The sequence below is a fragment of the Pituophis catenifer genome, unplaced genomic scaffold (assembly GCF_029215685.1).
Source record: "Pituophis catenifer annectens isolate HBS135680 unplaced genomic scaffold, rPitCat1.0.hap2 SCAF_10, whole genome shotgun sequence".
NCBI classification, from domain to species: domain Eukaryota; kingdom Metazoa; phylum Chordata; class Lepidosauria; order Squamata; family Colubridae; genus Pituophis; species Pituophis catenifer.
In genome coordinates this window covers 1,808,977-1,831,204 of record NW_027256890.1, presented here as the reverse complement: position 1 = coordinate 1,831,204, position 22,228 = coordinate 1,808,977, and the positions used below count along the sequence as shown (strand labels likewise).

General features: G+C 51.5%; 1 protein-coding gene across 3 annotated transcripts; it reads left to right on the top strand.

The window, feature by feature from the left end:
- Positions 1-1,643: 1,643 nt before the first annotated feature.
- Positions 1,644-21,045, top strand: CABP1 (calcium binding protein 1). 3 transcript variants are annotated; one of them, XM_070950866.1, is made up of 7 exons: positions 1,644-1,702; positions 9,413-9,598; positions 11,726-11,756; positions 13,595-13,738; positions 17,616-17,725; positions 18,549-18,696; positions 20,735-21,045. In XM_070950866.1, exons 1-7 carry the CDS (start codon positions 1,658-1,660, stop codon positions 20,758-20,760), a joined length of 690 nt encoding a protein of 229 aa, XP_070806967.1. In that variant the 5' UTR covers positions 1,644-1,657; the 3' UTR covers positions 20,761-21,045. The 3 variants fall into 3 exon arrangements, with proteins under 3 accessions (XP_070806967.1, XP_070806968.1, XP_070806969.1); XM_070950867.1 differs by having other exon boundaries at positions 1,658-1,702; positions 9,410-9,598; XM_070950868.1 differs by lacking the exon at positions 1,644-1,702 and having other exon boundaries at positions 9,533-9,632; positions 11,745-11,756.
- The last annotated feature ends 1,183 nt before the right edge of the window (positions 21,046-22,228 follow it).

The window sequence follows — 22,228 nt, the reverse complement described above, 5'->3', positions numbered from 1 at the left end:
ATTTCAACTCCCAGAATTCCCCAACCAGCTATGCTGTGCCCAGAACCCTCTGGCTGTTGCCAAGCCATTCGGGGCCCCACCATGGTCTATTCCTTTCCCCTTCCCTCCTCTTTGTATATGCTGGATTCTCAGCTTCATAAACCTGGTTCTGGGCTCTGAAGGATCAGCTCCCTGATCCAGGAATGTCTGGCTGCAGAGACTCCAGTTGGCCTGAGTGTATCGGTAGAATAATTCCTTGCGTTTCCTCTCCTCTGGACCTTCTCCAAGTGCCCAAGGAAGGGAAGGGCTCAGTCTTGCTTGAAAAGCAGCCCATAAGAAAGCTCAGCTGAGCTGCCTTCTCTCATTCCAGAGAATGTCCCTTGGAGCTCCCTGGATCTGAGAAGGAGAGCAGAGAGGTCCTCAGCTGGGGGGAATGGGACAACTTGCCACAGCCAACTTCCTGTGGCCAAGTCACCATGACTAAGTCACCACAGCTGACTCGCTGCTGGACAGTTTGCCACGGCCAGCTCTCGCCATGGGAAAACTCACCGTGGGACAATTTCAACAATTCTATTTTAATCATTTTTAATAAACATTATTTTAATTTTTGCCATTCCCATCTCATTCTGTCCCTCCTTTTGCATCCTTTCTTTAATGACTCTATTCCACCAATTCTTTGACGTTAGTGTCACTGGTCCTGCAGGTTGTCCTGTGAGTTCTCTTGCAGTGAGTTGGCCAGAGCAAGTTGGCTGTAGGAGTTAGCTGGCTGTGGTAGAGAGACCCTCAGCTGGCTCCCTTCAGCTGCTGCCTGGAAAGCTCAGCCCCTCCTGCGGGGCTTGGGGGGGGGGCTGGCTAGACCTGGGGGCAGCTGAGCTCCAGCACCCTTGATTTCAACTATGGGTCAGTTTCCTAGGTTGAAGGTGGAGTCCCTTCCCAGCCTTCCTGGGCGTGGAAGAAAGAAAGGGCGACCCAAGCGGGGCTCCGACGGCGCCTTCGCCTCCCTTTCCGACTCCGTTTCCCGGGAACTGGCCGGAACGCGCCTTCCTTCCTTCCTTCCTTCCTTCCTCTTCGCTCAGAGTCCTTTGATCTGCCCGCTCTTTACCGGTTGCTTCCCCTTCAGCTGCCCGCGCACACCTGAACGTCGGAAGGCTAAGCGGCGCCAACTCTGGACCTCCCCGCCGGCACCCCGCTCGCTGCCCGGAGGAGCCCACCTGCCTCCCCGCACCGCGGCTTTCCCTCCGGCCGGGAGCCCCCTTGCTCGGCGGCGAAGCGGGAGGCAGAGAGAAGCCCGACCCTGGGGAGGGCAATGGGGCGGGGGGCGCTTTGCCCTTAATCTCCGCTCCCCTTCAGAGCCAGAGCGGCTCCCTGCCTGCCAAGCGGGGCGGGGGGGGGGGAGAGGGAGGGAGGGGTCGGGCTTTAAACCGAGGTAGATTAGATAATTCCTCTCCCTCCCTCCCTCCCTCCCTCCCTCGCCTTCCCCTCTTTCCCTTCTTGGTGGAGAAAGTTGGGCGAAAGGCGGCAGAAAGAAAGAAGGGAGGAAGGGAGGGGGGAGGGGAGGGAGAGGCCCCGCCCGCGGCAGCCAGAGGGCTCGGGGGTGACCGGGGGCGCCCTTTGCTCCGATGGGCTCGGCTGCCGGCTGCCCTGCCTGAGCCGGGAAGGAAGGAAGGCCGCCTCCGGGATGGGCAACTGCGTGAAGTCTCCGCTGAGAAGCCTCTCGCGGAAGGTAGGTCCCCCAGCGCGGCGGGCCCCTTCCCCAGCGGCCGAGGGACGGGGGGGCGTGGGGGGGGGGGTGGAGAAGACGCGGGCAGAGGCGGCACGTGGATCTCGGGCAGCAGCCAAAGGAGCCTCTTGCGCCGGGTGGGGGGCTCCGGCCACGCACTCTCGTATCCCGGGGCAGGTGGTGGTCGCCTAATGGGTGAGTTTGCAACGGGGGGTGTCGGATTAGCGGAGGCTCCCTCCAGTTTGCTCAGCTGGAATTGCGGGTCTGGCGGATCCGCCGCAAGCGGGAAGGCGGCTGCTAAGGAGGACCTTTTGTGGTGGGGGGGAGGCAAAGCCCCCTCCCCACAGGCGCCGGCGTCTCCCGCTCCCTTCTGAAAGACGCCGGTCGGAGTTTCTGCAGCGCCGGCAGCTGAAGGGCCGTAAGCCGGACTTTTGCAGGGCTGGGGAGCTCCCTAGTGCCAGGCACAGATGGAAACCATAGCAAGATCGCCGTGCCAGGGGTTGGGCACGCAGCTGCATCGCTAGTTACGTCCCCAAATATTTGCGTTTGTTTTCTCACCATCCACTGCTGGTAGTTTATGTGTGGGAAAAGGAGATGTAGAGGGGAAAAAAAGACAGACCAGTTTCCATTTAAGGTACTTGAAGGAACTTCCTCTTCTTTCCTTCCTGCCCCCCCCTTTCTTTTTCCCCTGGCAAGTTCCAGGTGAGAGAAAGAGAGAGTAAACATCTCCTACTCCAGAAGTTTGCTGAGAGAGAATTTTTTCCCCAGGAGATCAATATTTTTGCTCAGTGTTCAGTGGAGCTTCCTTGATAGATTTATACTCCCAAACTGTTTCTAAATTGTTTGTATGAGCCAGCAAGTCTTATGTTGCATGCAGCTTTATAAGGGGGCTTCTGGCTTTGCTGAAGTTTTGCTAACTCTGCATCCGATCATCCTTCAGAGGATGGCAGAGTCAGAATTCCCAGCCAAAGTGGTACTTGGGAATTTGTACCATTAGCTGCTTTATGGAGCTTGATGATGCCTTCAATTTTCCTGGCACCGCCTTTGCAAGAAATCATTTTAGCTACCGTGAAGTTTAACCAAGAAACTCAGCAATATAGAGGAACGCTACAATATTTACTGGTTTTCACCAAAGCCCCTCCCTTTTTTTTTTTCTAAAATGGGACAAAGCTTTGAATGGAGGTACCAGTTTCTGAAACAATCTGTGGCTCATCAGCGGAAAGGCCTCCGTCAGGGCTCCTGGGAGTGATTAAAAAGCCAAAATGGCAGTCAAAACAATAGGACTGAACCGTTGCTCCTTCCCGAACCAGCATCTCAACTTTTTGGCTGCAGGTTGGGGGTCCCCGGTCCCTTGGATTAGACCTTTTGCTTGGGCACTTTGCATTTATTTTTTGTTGTTGTTTTAAAAAAAATTAGGCCGTTCCCAAGCTGCTTTCCTGTCCTGCATTGGTGAACATCAGGCTATGCAATGAGCACTAAGGAAAGGAAAAACTATCCCGTCCAATCCAAGCTAACGACAATTGATTAATGATTATGAGTCATCAAAGCTTTCCTAGAAACTTGTTCTGATATCCTTCAGTGGAACCCACAACTGGGTTGCCCCCTGCAAGGAGAAATAATCCCTTGTTCTCACCCAGCTGGTGGCTCTCAAAGAGAGGCAGGACAAGGGGGCCTCCTTGGGCCTGCAGAGCCTGATCCTTCAAGGAACTGGGGCTTGAAGAGGGGCAGGCTTGCCAGGAAGAGTTCTAGAGCAGTGTTTCTCAACCTTGGAAGCTTGAAGATGGATGGACTTCAACTGCCAGAATCCCCCAGCCAGCTGGCTGGGGGATTCTGGGAGTTGAAGTCCACCCATCTTCAAGCTACCAAGGTTGAGAAATACTGTTCTAGAGGAAAAAAAACGTGTTAATGGAAGTCCAGGCACAAATATACGTGGTGCTAATGAAGTGTGCATGTGTGTGTATAATAGCAAGGAATTGAACAATGTTCCTTGCGCACCCCAACACACACTCTTATGGGGCATTTCCCACCCTGGACATATGCTGACCAGAGCCCCACTTCTGCCCCTCTTCCTGTGTTGTTTGAGGTTCTGCTGGTCGGAACAAGCAGGAGCTGAGAATCTGGAACAAGCGGTTATTGTGTGTGCAAGTCATCAAGCGGCATATTGCTCTAAGGATCTGTGCCCATGCAGAGGCGTGTGTGTTTGTGCCTGTGTGTGAGACAGAGAGATGCTAGGATGACTTTGATGTTGAGTTGGGGTCTCCATCGTGGCTCCGAGGATGGACGTGTGGGAAGGCACAGGTCCCAGCAGCGCTTCCTAGAAGGGGAGGAGAGAATGTTCTGTCCAAAGGTCCAGAGTGCCTTAAGGAGAAGGGCTTAAATGAGGTCCCAACAAGGACAGGGGGTGAGGTGGGTGGGGGTGGAGGTCTTTCTGGCTGATGCTCTGGCCCATCTCCAGCTGGGCAGACTAAGCAGCTGCTGGTCCCTCCAGCTGAATCTCGGATCAAGAGAGTTGATGGGAAGAGGTACCCTTTGAAGGAGGCTGAAGAATCTATCATGTACTTATTCTGGTACTTTATTATCACCTTCAGCTCTGCTGATACAGCACCCTAACTAGGTTTATTGGCTGGGGCTTCAGCTCAATTTTCAGGGCTTTTGATTTCTCTGCCCTCCTTCTGAGTCACCCAAGATAAAGTTTCAGAAAGAAATTAGCTTGAGAGATTATGTTCCAAAAGAGGATAAATATAATTTAGGACTCTGAACCTCACATAAATTCTAATTGTCTCTTCCTCCACATCACCCCCCCCCTCACCCCCAAGAAGCCTTAAGGACACCCCCAAGGATGTCTGTGCAAACGTACAGCCCAATCAGGGAGCTAGGTCTCATTGGGGCGCCTGTTCACGAGCGGTAAGTCTGTGTTTGATGGCACCCGGGTCTTCAAAATGTGCAGCCCTGAGCATCATCTGCCACACTGCAGTCTTGGAAATCTTCCTTGGCAGTGCCCAGAGAAGCTCCTGGTGCTTTTGGCTTTACAGAGGAGACCAGCAGGGTCTTGAATGGGGAAGGAAAGAAGGGAAGAAGGCCCCTTGATTGAGGGGTGTGTGTGTGTGTGTGTGTGTGGTCAGTTTTGACTCCTGGTGATTGCCTGGACTGCAGGTAGTCCTCGACTTACAACAGTTCATTTAGTGACCGTTCAAAGTTACAACGGCACTGAAAAAAGTAACTTATGACCGTTTTTCGCTCTCACAACCTTTGCAGCCGCCTCATGATCATGTGATCCAAATTTAGATGCTTGGCAACTGGTTCGTATTTATGACCGACGCTGTGTCCCAAGGTCACGTGATCCTCTTTTGCGGCCTTCTGACCGACAAAGTTGATTCACTTAACAACGGTGTTAGTAACTTATCAACTGCAGTGATTGACTTAACAACTGTGGCAAGAAAGGTCGTAAAATGGGGCCAAACTCACTTAACAAATGCCTCACTTAACAACAGAAATGTTGGGCTCAATTGTGGTCGTAAGTCGAGGACTACCACTAATGAGTTCCTGTACTTTTCTTGGCAAGTTTTCCGAAGTAATTTTCCATTGCCTGCTTTCTAGGGTTGAGAGAGAGTGACTGGCCCAAGGCCCCCCCCAACTGACTTCATGCCCAAGGTGGGACTAGAACTCACCACCACCCAGATTCCAGACTGCTGCCTCAACCACCACACCACACGGGCTCTCTAATGTTATGAGAGTTGTAATGAATATGCAGACAACCCCACCTGTGTTCTCACGGTGAATTCAACGGACTAAAGGATAGAACCGTAGAACCGCTGGGGTTGAAAGGGCACCTTGGAAGTCTTGCAGTTTCACCCCTGCAGAAAGTCTTGGACTATTCCAGAGAAATGGCTGTCCAGGTTGTATTTGAAAGCCTCCAGTGATGGAGCCTCCATAACACTAGGAGGCCGGTTCTTCCATGGCTCCAGAGCTCTTGCAGTCAGAAAGTTCCTCCTGATTTCAAGTATGGATCTTCCTCTGTAAAGCTTCTGTCCATCGGCTCTTGTCCTATGCCTTCACCCTCCCCAAAATAGATCCACCCTCTCTTCTCTGTGACATCTTTCATGTATTGCAAGATTGCCAGCCTGTCTCCCCTTAGCCTGCTCTTCTTGAGGCTAAACTCAGCCAATTGTGGGTGCTCCAACACTGGAGGTTTTTAAGAAGAGATTGGACAACCATTGGCCTGAAGTGGCATTGGGTTTCCTGCCTGAGCAGGGGGTTGGACTAGAAGACCTCCAAGGTCCCTTCCGACTCTGGTATACTGTATTCCTGTACCCACCCTCCATAAAGTTTATATTCCAAGCCTCTCACCATCTCTGCTGCTTTTCTTTGCTCTCTGGCTCCTCAACAACCTTTTTGTATTGCGGCCAACAGAGTTGGTCACTGCATTGGGTTTGGTCTGCAGCATTAAGCCTACAACCCAGATGAGTTTTTGGTGATTGGGGGTGTGGAGGCTGAGAAACCAGGAGGGGACCTACTAAAATGGGTGTGGATGGTGATTTCGGTGCTGTGTCCTGCCGTCCCTGCTCTCCCTTTGGCCGAAGCGAGGATAAGAAGATGCGGCTCTGAGTCCTTAGAAAAAGCATCTCTGGAGTTGAAGGTTCCAGTTTAAAGCAGGAGCCTTCTCCAAACTTGGAAACGTTAGGACTTGTGGAATTCCCCAGCCAGCCATGCCCCTGGCTGCCCCTTCCCATGACCAAGTATTCCATATCTGCTGCAGGTCAACCCTTCTGCCTTCAGACTCAAGAAGCCCCTCCTGGGCCAGGCTTTCCTCTTCAAAAGAATGTTGGGTCCAGCCGGGTGTGGACCTCTGCCCATACCAGAAATTCATTCCAATTGGTCCAGGGAGGGGGACCTATTATTGGGAAATAGTGCCCACCTTATTTCGTGGGGACATCTTGGTTGCGGAAGCTGCTCCTGCCCCCACCCCCAGCGCCAGCTGCAGCTGACCGGAGCGAGTCCATTCAGGCTGCGTTCCAGACAGAAAAAACGGCCATCCCATCAGGCAGGGTGTGTCCCCTGCCATAAACCTTCGTTGCCATTCCACATGGCAGTGCAGGTGCCCCCTGAATCCACATTCTCAGCCCTGTCAGGAAGCATTCTGCCAAGCAGGATGATGGGGTGGCAGCTTCTTAACAGTAGCTCTCAAATGGGGCCAGAGGAACTTTGAGGGGAAGGGGGGAATGCTCTCGGCTTCTCATGAAATCAGCAATAGGATGGCAAATGTTTATTGCACCGAATGCAGAGGTCCTTGTGAGCACCGCTGCTTTTTATAGCTGCATGGGAATGTCGGGAAGGAGCGTTTCTGCCAGAGCTTGGAGTGGGGGGGTCATGACTATATAAGGTGTGAGCCACTGACTCTCTGTTGGGCCTGGAAGCACTCAGACAGGATTCCAGCTGGAGCCCCGAAGGCCTGTTGGAGAAGCTGTGCCCCAGATGGGGGGAGGGGGCAAGGGGAATGGGTCTCGCCCCCAGAGAGGGAGTCAGGTAGGGGCTGTGCTGCATCCAGTGGGTTAAAACCCAGCATGCAGTCGGCTCCTGTGGAGCTAAACCAGGTCATAGCTGGCTGCTGCTGCTGATTTTTTGCCTGTTTCTCTCTGTGTCATGCACAAGAGCGAGAGACAATTGCACGTGTGGTCGGCCCTCTACATACAGTAGAATGCAAGTCTCCCGTGTTGCACAGGAAACCTCTGGACTCTCCAGAGGGAGGGGGCTCCCCTTTCGCCTTTGCACAAGCCGTTCGCCTTGAAATAAAACCTCCACAGCAGAAATTTGAGGGATTCTAAATGGCTGGTCAGTCTATGCAAGGTTTTCTGTGCATGCACGGAGTGCAGCCCTAATGAAAGGGCTCAGTAAGTGAGTCGAAGAACAGATTCAGGAAGGGCTTTTACGGAAGCAGGGAGGAAGCAGACCCACAAAAGGTTTGCATTTTCTGGCTTGTCTGAACCCACAGGCTCTTTTGCGCAGTCTGTAAAAACAAGGCAAGGAGTGACCTCCATCGTGACAACAGGCCTTTCCCCACAGCAGGGATGACAGCCTGGGGCCCTGGGAGGCTTTTCTGATGAGAATCAAATGGGCAGACTCCCCCCCCCCGTTTGTAGAGAGGGGGCAGGTGAAGACTCTAGAACAGTGTTTCTCAACTGTGACCGCTTTAAGATGTGTGGACTTCAACTCCCAGAATTCCCCAACCAGCCATGCTGCTTGGGGAATTCTGGGAGCTGAAGTCCACACATTTTAAAGCAGCCATGGTTGAAAAAAACTGCTTCTAGACCAGGGTCTCCAACCTTGGCAACTTTAAGACTTGTGGAGCTTTGCTGGCTGAGGAATTCTGGGAGTTGAAGTCCACAAGTCTAAAAGTTGCCAAGGTTGGAGACCCCTGCTCTAGAGGAAGCCCTAATGAAGACACAAGCAACTGTGGCTCCTTCCTCCCTCAAAAACCTCACGGGGTATTTTATCCAATCCTATCTGAGGCAGAGAAGGTGGACTGTTACCTGGAACTTCCATCCCTGAACACCGAAAGCAAACCTTGTCCTAAAGGCTGAGGGTCTCTGCTAGAGCTTCACCTTCTCTGAAAGGTCTTTTATTAATATTCTTTTAGATATTTTTATCCCACCTTTCTTGTTTTTGCTACTGTCTTGGTCTTAAAAATAGCAACGTACACTCTTGGGAAGGGGATCCCCCTCATGTCAGGTGAGCCAGACAGGAAATACAAACAGATGAGATAAATCTACTGTATTGTAAGGTTGCATTAAAAGAATCTTGCAGGTAGAAACTTCCTGCCACCCCTTTTAAATCCTTGATCAATTAAGGCAGCTCCTTCCTAAGTTTCTTCCTCTGACCGTTTAAGCGTCTGGGGCTTCTCAATCTCTTCTCTCTGATTGTTTCCTAGGCAGCATCTCTTCCCCTCCTCCCCGAAGGTCATCCATACGGTCCATTACCCCTCCACATCTGCCATGCTGGGGGCTGCTGGGCCCCAGACATCTGGAGATGTGAATATTCTTGTTTATCTCCCACCTCAATAGTTATGGGGGTTGAGAAATGCTGGTTTCTTGGGTCCTGCCTTCGGAGTTAGCAATATGTTGGGACCAGGCAGTTGCCGGTTGCACTCTTGCTGGATTGTCCTGGCCTCTCCAAGCCTTCTTTGCTTAGGACCAGTGACCGAAGTGAATCCAGCAGCCCTTCTTCCATGCTGGGTCTGCTGTCTGTTGGAAGGACTGTGTGGCTTTTGATGTCATTGCAGAAGTAAAGTCCGGAGAGTGGAGGAGGCTGCTTGACTTGCAAGAGCAAGAGTACCGCCTCATAGTGCTTTACAGCCCTCTCTGAGTGATTTACAAAGACATGTAAACTTGCGTCCTCTCTTTGAAGCGAATGTGAGTTTACACTGAGGCCAAACTGCAGGGCGATGGGAAAGATTGTGGAAGGGTAGCCAGGTACCAGGTGTCTGGGAGGTAGAACATTCTGTGCCTGAAAGATGTAGCTTTTCCCCTAGAACCCCACAGCTGGTCCTCTGAAACCATCCTCAGCTGAGAAGGCTGTGCCACTTCAAGGGGTTGCAGGGAGGGCGGGGGGGTGTCCCAGAGGCAGGGGTGATTCTCGGGGTGCCCACCTGAGGCCGGAGGCGCAGAGAGGTAACTTCCTCTGTTGTGTTGTTTGCTTGCTGCTGAACTGACCAAGAAGATCCACCAGGAGGAGAAGGCCTGCTATAAGGCGGTCCAGCTGAGTGAGGAGGGGCCGTCGGCCATCGAGGGCCAGGGCCAGGGCTCTGGGCTGCTGGTGCTGGCCCAGAACTGCGCGGTGATGCACAACCTGCTGGGCCCAGCCTGCATCTTCCTGAGGAAGGGATTCGCGGAGAACAGGCAGCCGGTATGTAAGTCACAGCAGCACCCTCTTGGGACAGGCTGCCCACAGGGGGCACAGAATCGCCTGCGCCCAGGGCTGGAAGGGGCTGCTCCGAGACCCCCGGAGACCTCTCCTCCTCCCCTGCCTGGCCCTTCCCATGCTCGGGGAGATTCCCGTGCCCCGAACACCCCTTAGTTGCAGGAACATGACACGGAGACCTGAACTGCAGCAGGGGGACCATGGAAAGCGATGCTACGCTGAGCTCAGGTGGAGGACACCTTCAAGAGGCGCCATGTGGGGGCTGATGGAGCGGCAGAGGGGAGAAACGGCTGACAGTTGGGCCATCTCCTATGTGTCATTCCCCCCTGCCCCCCCCACCCCCGGAACGTTGCAAACCCACCGTTACACCAGGATGCCTGTTAGGGGATCATCCTTCTCCAGAGCTCTCCTCAGGGCGCCCTAAAAGTTATTTAACCCTCCCCCTCCCCCGTCTCCTCTCAACTGCTCTGCCAGGGCAGCATCTGGCTGGGTTCAGCTCCAGCTCTCTGGGTGATTATTCCTGTTGTTGCCTTACTGCTCTCCGCACCCTTGAGGGATCCTTGCCCCAAACCAGCCAATGGCTGCAACTGATCTCCCGCAGAGATTGCCCATAAGCAAGGAAGCTGCTTTTTCTCCTTCGCAGCCCCTCCTGCTCACTCCCCCCTCCCAGCCTAGCAGAAGAAAGGGGAGGTGGCATCTGGAAAGAAGTGGGGGGGACAGGCGGGGAGGCCATCTGAAAGGGATTTGCTGTCTGGTTCAGCCTTTCTGCTCCCCTTGGAGCCACCCTGGGCTCAGGGCAGGAGCATGCTAGGTGGAGTAGCCGGCCTTCCGTGGCTTTGTCAGACAAGGAGATTGGGGAGGGGGGAGGGGCTGGGAGCCAGCAGCATCCTATGGAAGAAGAGATGTTTCCCCCTTAAGCAGCGCATTTCCAGCTGGGTTTGCTTCTATTCATGGCAGCCACAGAGTTTTCTTCTGCTCCAAACGAGCTTCCTTCCCTCCTTCCCTCCCCATCCTCCACCTCTGAAGCGCAAGGCCCATCTTGGCTGCTTCATGCCTTTGTTGGCCCCTCCTCCTTCGTCCACCCCAGGATCCCTTCCTAACGGCATCTCTGGGCTAAGGCTGGGCCATTCTTGCTGCCCTGAAGAGCAGGAGTGGCGGGGGGGGGGAGGTGGAGGCTGCAGCTGAAACAGGGTGGAAGGAAGGAACATAGAACATACAATAATAGGGTTGGAAGGGGCCTTAGAGGTCCTCTAGTCCAAGCCCCTCCCTATGACAGGAGATCCTATACCAGTGATGGCTAACCTTTTTGCCATCGTGTGCCAAAAGCGGGGGTAATGGGGGGGATTGCGTGTGCGCGTGCCCACTCCCATAATTAAATGCACCCCATCCCCCCACGCATGCGCGAGTGACCCCTCCGCTCTCCCCCCGCTTTTGGCATACGATGGCCTGGTAGGCCCATTTTTTTGCCCTCCCCAGGCTCCAGAGCCTTTCTAGGAGCTTGGGGAGGGTGAAAACAGCCTTCCCCACTCCCCCAGAGGCCCTCCGGAGGCCCGGAAACAGCCCGTTTCCCGACTTCCAATGGGCCCAGAAGGCCCCAAAATCAGTTGGCCAGCGGGCACATGCATGCTGAACTGAGGTAGGGCAATGCTCGTGTGCCCACAGATATGGCTCCGTGTGGCACCTGTGGCACCCATGCCATAGGTTCGCCATCACAGTCCTATACCATTCCAAACTTTCTTTGGGTTCATGGGATGGGATCATAGAAAGAAGAGTAACAGAACAGAAAAACAGAGTTGGAAGGGAACCCAGAGGTCCTGTAGTCCAACCCCCCACCTGAGAAAGGGGCTCTCCCTCCCCACCCCCTCTACCACATCCGCCATCCTCTGTCCTTAGGAGGGAGGCCTTTTCTTCAGGTACCCCTGAATTACATGGATGAGCCACAGGAGGGCGGAGGGAGTTCGGCTGCAAACGCTCTTGGCCAGATTGTCTACTGGACCCGATGACCTCCCCATGGCCCCTCATGCCTTTTCCTCACTTCCCATGTCAGCGCACTCAGTGTATGCTCTGAGGAATGAAGAGCCGGTTTTAACCACAGGAACTTTCCCCCTGCAGGACCGAGAGCTGCGTCCAGAAGAAATCGACGGTGAGATGTTTCCTCTTTTCTTTTACTGTTTTAGAGAGGGGGTCTCCACACTGGGCAACTTCAACTCCCAGATTTCCCCACCCACAAGTCTTTATGTTGCCAAGAGTGGAGACCCCTGGTTTAGAGGACTGTAAAAGGGAAAGAGGGCCATTCATGTCGGAGACTCCAGTTCTTGTATTTTCAATCTTTAGTTGTCTCCCACTTCTCCAGCAACTGGCAACTTTTAAAAAAAAAAGAGCCATAAAAATTGACATGCATTTATGCATGTTGTCTGTCTCTCTCTTTTTCACCCATCTACCAATCTATCTTTGCAAGCGGTTGTTCTGTATTTCCCACCCACAAATGTACACAGATTAGATTATACTTTGTGTGAAAACTTGCATCCTTACATACATTCCGAGAAGTGTGAAAACTGGAGAAATATGTTTGGGTGGCAGATTGATTTGGAAGTGGGGATTTGAATCGGCAGCAAAGAAGCATCCTGCTGGGGTGCCAGAATGAGACTCTGGGACTCTGGATTCACGAAAAGTGATCTGTGATCCAAGCAACTCTGAGTCCCTGCCTGGGGGGAGAGTACAGAGACACTAGGGGAGTTTTGGAGAGGTTCTTAGTTTAAACCTTAGTCCCCAACCTTACTGGCTTGGCAGCCTGGCAGAGAGTGGGGGGAGAGGGGGAATAGTTGTGTATGGGTGCCCACCGCTCTCACAAGTGGAGCTTCACACGCATGTGTGTTTGCCTGCTGCTTGTATGGCCCAGCAGTGGGCCACGGCCTGAGGATTGGGGACCGCTAGTTTAAACCGGAGGTCTTCAAACTTGGCTATGCTGGCTGGAGAATTCTGGGAGTTGAACTCCACAAGTCTTAAAACTACCAAGTTTGAAGACTTCTGGTTTAAACCAGGATCCTCTGAGATGCTTTGAGTGGAATCGTATGTGGCTTTACCCCAAAGCTGCTTTTCCCAAAAGGCAACTGGACTTTCTTGGGTTTTTTTTTTTTCCCTTTGAAAAACGTTTTGCTTCTTAACGTTACAACTGGCCCTTGGAGTGCTAACCACGAGGTGACTGCAAAGAATATCAATCCTTCCATCCTCCACCAGTCGGTTAGAAGTGAAGAAACCTGAGAAACAAAACATTTTCAAAGAAAAACCAAGGAAGTCCAATTGCCTTTTGGAAAAGCATATTTGGGACAACCACGACCTGGATGATCTCCACTGAGAGTCATGCCTTTAGCTCTGTGGGGGCCACCGAGAGTGACTTAAAAAGACCTCTGATGAGTCGAGGGGGGGGGGCGTTGTCACTCATCCCCTTCTCTGCTCCCAAAAGGGCACAAAAGTTAGCCAAGTCGCTAGCTCCTTTACACCTGCGGAAGAAGACAATAATGGTGGGGGTCTTGCTCCAAGGCTGAGGGTCTGCTGAATCCCCAGGAGGCTGATCGGAGGAGAAAGCACCAATTCCCACACATGCCCCCCTGCCACCTTCTTTTCAGGACCCCCGTTCACCTGCCAGTTTTGGCACCTGTTCCACATGACCTCCCTGGGCTTCTGCCAAGCGCCATAGCCGTCCTCTTGGGGAATTGCTCCCCCTTGGAAGATCCGAGTGATGGTGGGGTTTCTTGGCTTCACTGCAAGCTGATTCCTTGAAGAGGCGAAATCTCAGGGAGGGCTGGAGGGGGGCTCTGCAGGAACACGTGTGTTGCTCGAGCTCCAGTCAGCAGTGGGGGGCAGAGACCCCCTCCCAGACCCTAGATGAGAGACCCTCCAGGGCCAGGCTTTGCAAGAGGCGAGGGCAAAAGACCTGTCCCCCTCCACAGGCCCCTCCCTCACCTGCATTTGACCCCACAGAGCTGAGAGAAGCCTTCAAAGAGTTTGACCGAGACCGAGACGGCTACATCAACTGCCGAGACCTGGGGAATTGCATGAGGACCATGGGTTACATGCCCACCGAGATGGAGCTGATCGAACTGTCGCAGCAGATCAACATGAACTGTGAGTGGCAGCCACCCACCTGCCTGCTGCCAGGGTGTGTGTGTGTGCCCGGCCTCTCCTGGATGCTTTTTCTCTCTCCGGCCCCATCTTCCTGCTCCCACCTTTGCCTGCTTCCTCGCCCAAGTAGAACCCCAGCCTTGCGCCAGGCATGATCCCTGCATGGCCACCGGTGGGATCTGCGCGCCTGAAAGCTCAGCCAACACACGGAGGAGAGAGTCAGCCCACTGCTCCTCAAGGTGCCCCGTTTCCTCTCGGGGGGCCTGCCATCATCCACTCCCCTGTACGGCTGCCTTGGTGGGGTGGAGGGGATTGTCCCTCGTGCAGCTTCATCGTTCTTTCCTGGACCAGCTCAAGTGTTTTTGCAAGGATAGGAGGATTGCTTTGGCCAAGGAGACTCTGGCTTGGTTCACACACTTCACTCAACCCAAAACCGAGTTCATCATTCCAAATCTCCTATGCAGGCTTAATGCGATGGTTTGTGTGAGGCACATTAAGACACTTTAATTCCTGCAGTGTACAGAAGCTGAAAGTCCCCTGTTCCAGTTTAGTTACAATCACACACTTTGTGAATTTAAGCAGCATCACTCAAACCATCATTTTGAAACCATGGAAAGGGACTGTTTACAATTAATTAATTAATTAATTAGAATTTATCAAAAAGAGAACAAGAATGAAAGAATAAAAATACAATGACAGGGACAATAGGCACGTTAGTGTACTTATGCACGCCCCCTCCACTGACCACTTAAGTATGATGTAAGGGCCACGGAAGTCCATTTGTGACTGAAACTGTGAAAATGTTGTAGCTGAGACAACTGGATCAGGTAGAGGATTCCAGACTTTGACAACTCTATTACAGATATCATGTTTTTTACAGTCAAGTTTAGAACAATTTACATTGAGTTTAGAGCAGTTGTTAGTGTGTGTATTATTGCGATTAAAACCAAAAAAAAGTCATTTACTACACTGGTAGACTTACCACGAGTTCTGTGTTCAGTTCTGGGACCATATTATTAATATTATATACACAAAAATGTGAAGCCACAGCTGCTGGTTCTTCAGCCGGCATTGGCTTTCATCCACAATAGTTCTTCTCAAGCAACTGGGGTACCGTGATGGCATTGTGTCTGTTGTTGTTGTTATTTTAACCTACATTTTAAGGAGAAGGTAGTGCAACCGAAAGAGCAACAGCAAGCTTATTTCTTTTGATAAAATCTGTTAAATTAGGAAAAAATGTTCCCAGACACCTCTTGATTTTTTTGTAGCCACCGACCCATGTCTCTCAAACTGGAAGGTGTGGGCTTCCATGCCTGGAATTTCCCAGCCAGCATTCTGGGAGTTGTTGAAGTCTTCATTCATGCTGACTGGGGAACTAAGGGAACTTAAGTCCACACATCTTCCGAGCTGAGAAAAGCTGCTTTAGAGTAGCGAAAGCAGGAGGTTGGGTTCAAGCTGACCTGGAGAGGGGCTGCCTCCCGTCACTCAATCGGCTGGAGCGAAGGCTGGACCCCCAGAGGACTTCTCCTTGGCTCCCACCCTGAGGGGGGGTCGGACTGAGCAGCCCCTTGCAGTCGGGGGGGGGGGGGCGCCAGTTGGGGATGAAGGTAGGGAGCGGCTCTGCTCAGTGGCTTGCACATCCTCCCGCTCGCTCAGAGCAAGGCAAGCAGAAGGATTGTCCCCCAAGCACAGTTCCCGTCGCAAGGCCAGATGGAGACGGGAACGTGACTCCCACATGCGTAATCGCCTTCTCGCTTTGCTGCACCCCTTTCCTCCAGGGTTCCTGCTGCCTTGCTGGGGGGACGGAAACCAGCCTCGGTTGGTTTAAATCAGTTCCAGTTGGCCTGGCAAGGCGAATTCTGTTCTGGTCTTGCCCTTTCCTCCAAGAAGGGCAGAAAGTAATTATTTTGCAGTAAATTAGCAGCAGCAGCAGCAGCAGCAGCAGCAGCAGGGCAGCGAGAGAGTCGGAGGCTGACTTAATCAGGGGACCTGCGATTGCCTTGAACCACCAGATGCCTCATTCGAGGCGAAGCATCGTTTTGTTTTGGGAAATAAGCAACTCTTTGGAAGTTATGAAAAAGGAGAAAGTGACACTGGTGCTGCCATCTTGAAATGTAAGAGAGAAAAGGAATCCGGTGCTAAGAGCTGCAGTGGTCCCCAGGCTGTGGCTGTGCTTGCCTCTGTGAGTGTGTGCGTCCGTGTGTGAGCGCACACGCATGCATGCGCACATGTATATAAAAAATATGTTGAGATTCTAGAAAGAATGCAGAAAAGAGCAACCAAGAGGATTCTGAGACTGGAGACTAAAACAAATGAAGAACGGTTGCAGGGAGTGGGCCTGGCCAGTCTAGTGAAGAGAAGCACCAGGGGAGACAGGATAGCAGTCTGCCAATATTGGAGGGGCTGCCACAGAGAGAAAGGGGCCAAGCTGTTTTCCAAGGCACCTGAAGGCCAAACAAGGAATAATGAATGGAAACTGATCAAGGAGAGAGTCAACCTAGAAATAAGGAGGAATTTCCTGACAGTGAGAACAATCAACCTATGGAACGGAAGTTGCCTTCGGAAGTTGTGGGAGCTTCATCACTGGAGGCTTTCAAGAAGAGACTGGACTGCCATCCATCAGAAATGGTGTAGGGTCTCCTGCTTTGGCAGGGTGTTGGACTAGATGATCTCCAAGGTCCCTTCCAACTCTGTTAATCTAATCTGTATGCATGTATAAAGCTGAAAATCAAAGCTGAGCCCATCTACTCCTTCCCCAGTCAATGGCCTTTGCCAAGTATGCCCTTTTGGTCACCAAGCCCTGCACTCTTCCCTGTTGGTAGCTCTTTTTATACCAAGCATAGAATTGAGGGGCTGGAAGGGAACTTGGAGGCCTTCTAGTCCAACCCCTGCTCAGGGGAGCACTCTTCATACCATTTTGGACAAATGGTTCTCCAATCTTTTCTTGAAAACTTTAACGATGGTTCAGGATCAGCTATAACAGTGTTTCTCAACCTTGGAAGCTTGAAGATGGGTGGACTTCAACTCCCAGAATTCACGGGAGACTGGGAAATTCTGGGAGTTAAAGCCTTAAAGTTGCCAAGGTTGAGGAACATGGCTCTGGCTGTCTTGCCAAGTATTTATGAGAATGTTTCCAGTCTCACTAGAGAAAAATATTTTCCACTCTTTCTTCAGGGAGGCCATCCAGGGTTCTTCGAGTGGTTCACAGCCGTAAATGTTACCGTCCTGGGAATGTTTTGGGTCATGAGTCAGTCTGAATCCAGAGCTGCTTGCTTTTATTCCATGCCAAGCTGTGAACGTACTTTGGTCTCAATTTATCCCGCTGAACTGGTGTGACGAGAATGTTGGTTGCAGAAAAAAGGATGCCGAGTCTATTTAAACTAAGAAATTCAGATTGAAAAATATAATCATGAGAAACAGCAGATCCTTGCAATTTTAGGTCTATAGCTCATGAGTTTATTTTAAGCGCACATTTGTGCTGTGACATCGTGACATGAACTCATAACAAGCCTAAAATTTTACACACTTTGTTTCAGTAGGAAGTTTGCGTTTGAAAATACTTATTTTTCTTCTGTACATGCAGACTCTGTGGCCTCCCCCAGCAGTTGCAAAACAGTGGGGGAGGGGGTGTTAGGTGGGGGGGCAGGCAGCCCTGGCTGGACAGGTAATCTGCTCCTTTTTAGACGTCAATTGTTTCTGTGCCCTTTTAGGCACAGGCCAAGCTGCATGGAGTCCCCCAGCGCATGCTGTCTTCTCCACCCCGTGTGGGGCCACTTGTGCACATCCCGTAGCGTCCAGACGGTGCGGCCGGAGTCTGGGTTTGGATGGGGGTGCTCAGCTGTAACCGCCTTCTGCACATTCTCCCTCCTTGTGTCCTCAGTGGGCGGCCATGTAGACTTTGATGACTTTGTGGAACTGATGGGACCCAAGCTGCTGGCAGAGACGGCCGACATGATTGGGGTGAAGGAGCTGCGAGATGCCTTCAGGGAGGTGAGAAACCATTTGCGTCATGTCTCTTCTCTTCCTCTCGGAGGGAGGATTGTTTTTCTGCCTTCTTCTTGGGGGTGGGGGGGTGGGGACAAAGGTCTCTTTCCCCGATTCTCTTGGTGGTGTTTTCTCCTTACTCGATGGTTGGACGGGATGGCGGTGCTGCTGCTATTCTCCTTGTTTTCTTTCCCATCGCTGCTTCCTCCCTAGTTGGAGTAGGTGTGCTTAGGATTGAATCTCAAAGAATTGCTTTGTGGCACATGGAATATGCGCGTTGCACCTGTTGAGAACAGGGGGTTGATAGAAATTGCTGGAGGCAGGTGTCAGGTTCACTTTCCTGCACACGCCAAAGCACTTTCTGGAGACCGCGTCTGAAGAGCTGCGCAGCCCTACTTTCCAGCTGCCGCTCTGAAGATAAGAAGAACTCCCTCCTAATCCCTCCACTGGGAATGGCCTCGTCTCAGTTCCCCTCGTGAATTGAAAGTGCAATTCACACTTGCATGTCATTGCATTTAATGCTGCTGTTGGCCAACGGCTTTCAAGGGACACTCTCAAGGTGTGAGGTGTAAAACCAAAGTGTAGTCACGTGTAGTGGGCTAGGTTGGGTCAAGCCGGACCCAGTTTGTGGGGGCAATAAGCTGACTTTGTATAAAATATACAAAAGAATGAAGGCTATTGCTTAACGCATTGTAAGCCGCCCTGAGTCTCCGGAGAAGGGCGGCATATAAATCAAAAAAAAAAAAAAAAAGCCGCAGCTTTGAGAGATCCACGGAAAGCCTTTGGGGAGCCACCAACTCTGTGGTTCCTCCTGGTGTGCTTTGTGCAGTTTGACACCAACGGAGACGGAGAAATCAGCACCAACGAACTGCGAGAAGCTATGAGGAAGCTCCTCGGGCAGCAGGTGGGACACCGAGACATAGAGGACATCATACGGGATGTCGACCTGAACGGGGATGGGCGAGTGGACTTTGAAGGTGAGCGGAGGGAGGGGGGCTGTCCATTGGCCACAGGGAGGGAAGCAGCCATGGAGCTGGGAGACGTGGCTGCTTGGAGAAAGATCCTTTCCTGTAGCTTGTTTATTACAGCATGTAGAGGCTCTTAAGAGGCACTCAATAAAGGCTCAGCAGGGGTCTACGGCAGTGGTGGATTGCTCCTAGTTCTGTCCGGTTCTTGCGAACCGGTAGTAAAGATAAGTAGAACCCACTCCTGGTCTACGGGCCTCACAATTCTTCTCACGACTGACCTCGGCCAGCTGCTGTGAAAATGGCAGGGATGATCTGCACGCACGCACGCACGCACACAGATACCACCCCCCCAGCCTCTAAAGGAGAGTAGAAAGGGGCCTCTGGCCAGCTCCCACCCCTCACCCCTGACTTTAGAAGGTTAGAAAAAGGAAAGTGGCCTGGCTCTAAGAGGCTTCTGTACCTGTTGCAGCCCAGGGATGGGGGAGACTCAGAGTCAGGAGCTGGGGGAGGGGGGGTTCTTCCCACCCCCAACTCAAACAGGTCTCTAGACACAAACATGGATGTTCTGCCATTTGTGATTTGGGCAGCTGAGCCAGAAGAAAATGGGCTTTGCTGGCCAAGAAGGGCTGCTAAAGCCCCCTGTGGAAGCCAGTGGTGGTATTCAGCCAGTTCTATCCGGTTCGGGCGAAACAGTAGCGGCAGCTACCAGAGGCTCCGCCCAACTGCCTGCACATCACGTCCCATTTTTGATGCTCTGCGCATGCGCTCACATTTGTGAACCGGTAGAGAAGGTAAGTGAATGCCATCCCTGGTGGAAAGGCTCTTAAGATGCCTTCTGACCTGCTAATACAGTTACTTGTGGCATTTCCAGCCCACCTTGAAATAGTTCCCAGAGTCGCTAATCATGAACATAATGTAATTCTTACATTAAGTAATTTAAAATGGACATTTTATTTAGAAAGCAAGAAATAAAAAATGGCAGATTTCCCACCCCCAGCATCATCTCCAATTATACAGAGTAACAGAGTTGGAAGGGACCATGGAGGTCTTCTAGTCCAACCCCCTGCTCAGGCAGTAAACCCTATCCTATACCTTTCCAAACAAATGGTTGTCCAATTGCTTCTTAAAAACTTCCAGGGTTGGAGAATTCCCAACTTCTGGAGGCAAGTCGTTCCACTGGATCATTGTTCTCACTGTTAGGAAATTGGGGCTTGAGCAATTGAAGAAATTGTGAGCTGAACTTGGGGAAGATATGAAAGAGCTAGTCAAGGGAGGAGGGAGGGAGGGAAGGGGAAGGGAGGGAAAGGAAGGAAAGGGGAGGACAGAGGAGGGAAGGGCTGCTTAGGTGAAAGTTGGCCGAGACCATGAGACAGAAGGAAGCACGAGAAGCTCAAGCTAGTACAAGAAAGAACAACAAGATGCCTGAACAGGCTTTCAAGATTCTGTTATTTAATCCTATACCCCATAATAGTAAAAAAGTATCCATTTATTTGTATAATCTCTTTTTTTCAGTTATTTTGCAATTACGTTGGCCATCCTGAGTCCGTTTTTGGGGGGGCAGCTATAATCAAATCAATACAATAAATGCATGAATTCCTGGGATCCCCACCTCCACCCCCAGTTTCTTGACCTGGCCTGTCTGACACCCATGTTGAAAGGCTTCCCAGGTTGCTGTCTGTTCCTTCTTATACTAAGCAGAGTCAAGGTCCACTATTTTGAGTTTCTTTTCCCTCTTCCTTCTTTCTCTGGGCACATAACCGCTTTTCCACGTCTTCTTTGGGTGTCTCTTTCATACCTTCCCCCAAATTCCTTTACAGAAACGCTCTCTGTTTCTGGAAAACTGCTGTAAATCTGAATAATGAGATTTAAACCAGTGTTTTTTGTTGGCAAAGTTGGCAATATTAAGATGTGTGGACTTCAATTGCAAAGCTGGTTGGGAAATTCTGGGAGTTGGCAACTTTGAAAAACGCTGGTCTAGAAGGACCCTTGGTCAGTGGGAGAAGGTCCTGTCCAGCACTGTCTCTCTGGCCTCGTCCCTTTTCTGCAGAGTTTGTCAGGATGATGTCTCGCTGAAGACGGCTCTTGAGCTGAGTGGTGACCCAATCCTGGAGGATAGAAAAGGGCCCGTGTGGCGCGCCATGCCCTGAGCTCCTATGCAATGCTGGCTGCCCCACCGACGGTGTGCCGCAGTGACCTGCCTCACTACTCCACCTGGCCTGATGCTCCTTCCCTCTCCACACTGTGAATGATTCGGGGTCTCCTGCATCCGAAGCGCTGCCGGGGGAGGCGACCTCAGAGGGGGCAGCGGTGCCCGTGCCCGAAGCAGCCACGGAGGGCTGGACGTCGTCGAGGTCTCCTTTTCCAACGCCTCGCCTGCTTTTGCTCTTCCGGCCAACCCTGCAAAGCGATGAGAAAGAGGGGGGGGCCTGGATGTGGTGGGGCCCCCGGGACCAGTGCCTGATGTGGACTGTGCTCTGGACTTCTGTTCCTTGGCCAAGGCGCCTTGTGCGAATGCCTCCTTCCTCTCCTCTGTGTCGCCTTGATTTTTGCCTCTGGAATGTTTTTCTGTCTCCCTACAGTCATGTTAAGGGGCACCGATATATGTTTGCGCAGAAAAACAAATAATATCGAACAAATACTCTCCGCGAGGCTGGCTCTTATTTGCCAAGGGGTGATGGGGCCGTAGTGGGGAAACTGGGGATCAAGGCCTGCAAGGGGGGCTACTAAGAACCCCCCCCAAAAAAAGCTGGAGCTAAGAATAGAATAGAATAGAATTCTTTGTCGGCCAAGTGTGATAGGACGCACAAGGAACTTGTCTTTGGTCCATAAGCTCTCAATGTACATGCAAAACAACAATGATAAACCATGAACATAATCATAAAATACATTCATAATAAATCATGATACAACACTCAGGGATAGTCATACGATCCTAAATAAAAGCAGTCAACATAAATAATAAGATACAAACAACTGATGGCCATAAGATGCTAAAAGAATAGGAGAATATAATAATTATATATATATTTATTATATTAAAATAAAATTAATATAAATATAATATAATATATAATATAAATATATATTATATAATATATAATAGGATAATATTGTATAATAATATTTGTAGCTCAGGGTTGAGCTGAGGGGCCTTGGTGCTCTCTGAACTTGATTGATTTCTTCCAGATGTTTCATGACCTAATCTAGGTAACACCATCAGTGCTAGCCTGACCAGTACTGACTAGCACTGATGACATTACCTACTTTGGGTCATGAAACAGGTGGGGAAAAAAGAACCAAGCTCAGAGGACACCAAGGACCCCTCAAAACTGGAGCTGGCAATCGTTGCCCATTGGAGGCGATCATTGTCCATTGGCAAGGCCACCTTGCCATAACGAAGGCAACCCCTTTTCAAGGGGAAGGATGACCACTGCGTTGTCCACCAGAGGCCACCTGTAAACACTGCAGCTCCACGGCATGGGTATGCCCAGGAGCCCGGCTTCTCTTCAGCTGCCCTCTCTCTCTAGTGAAGAGATAAAGG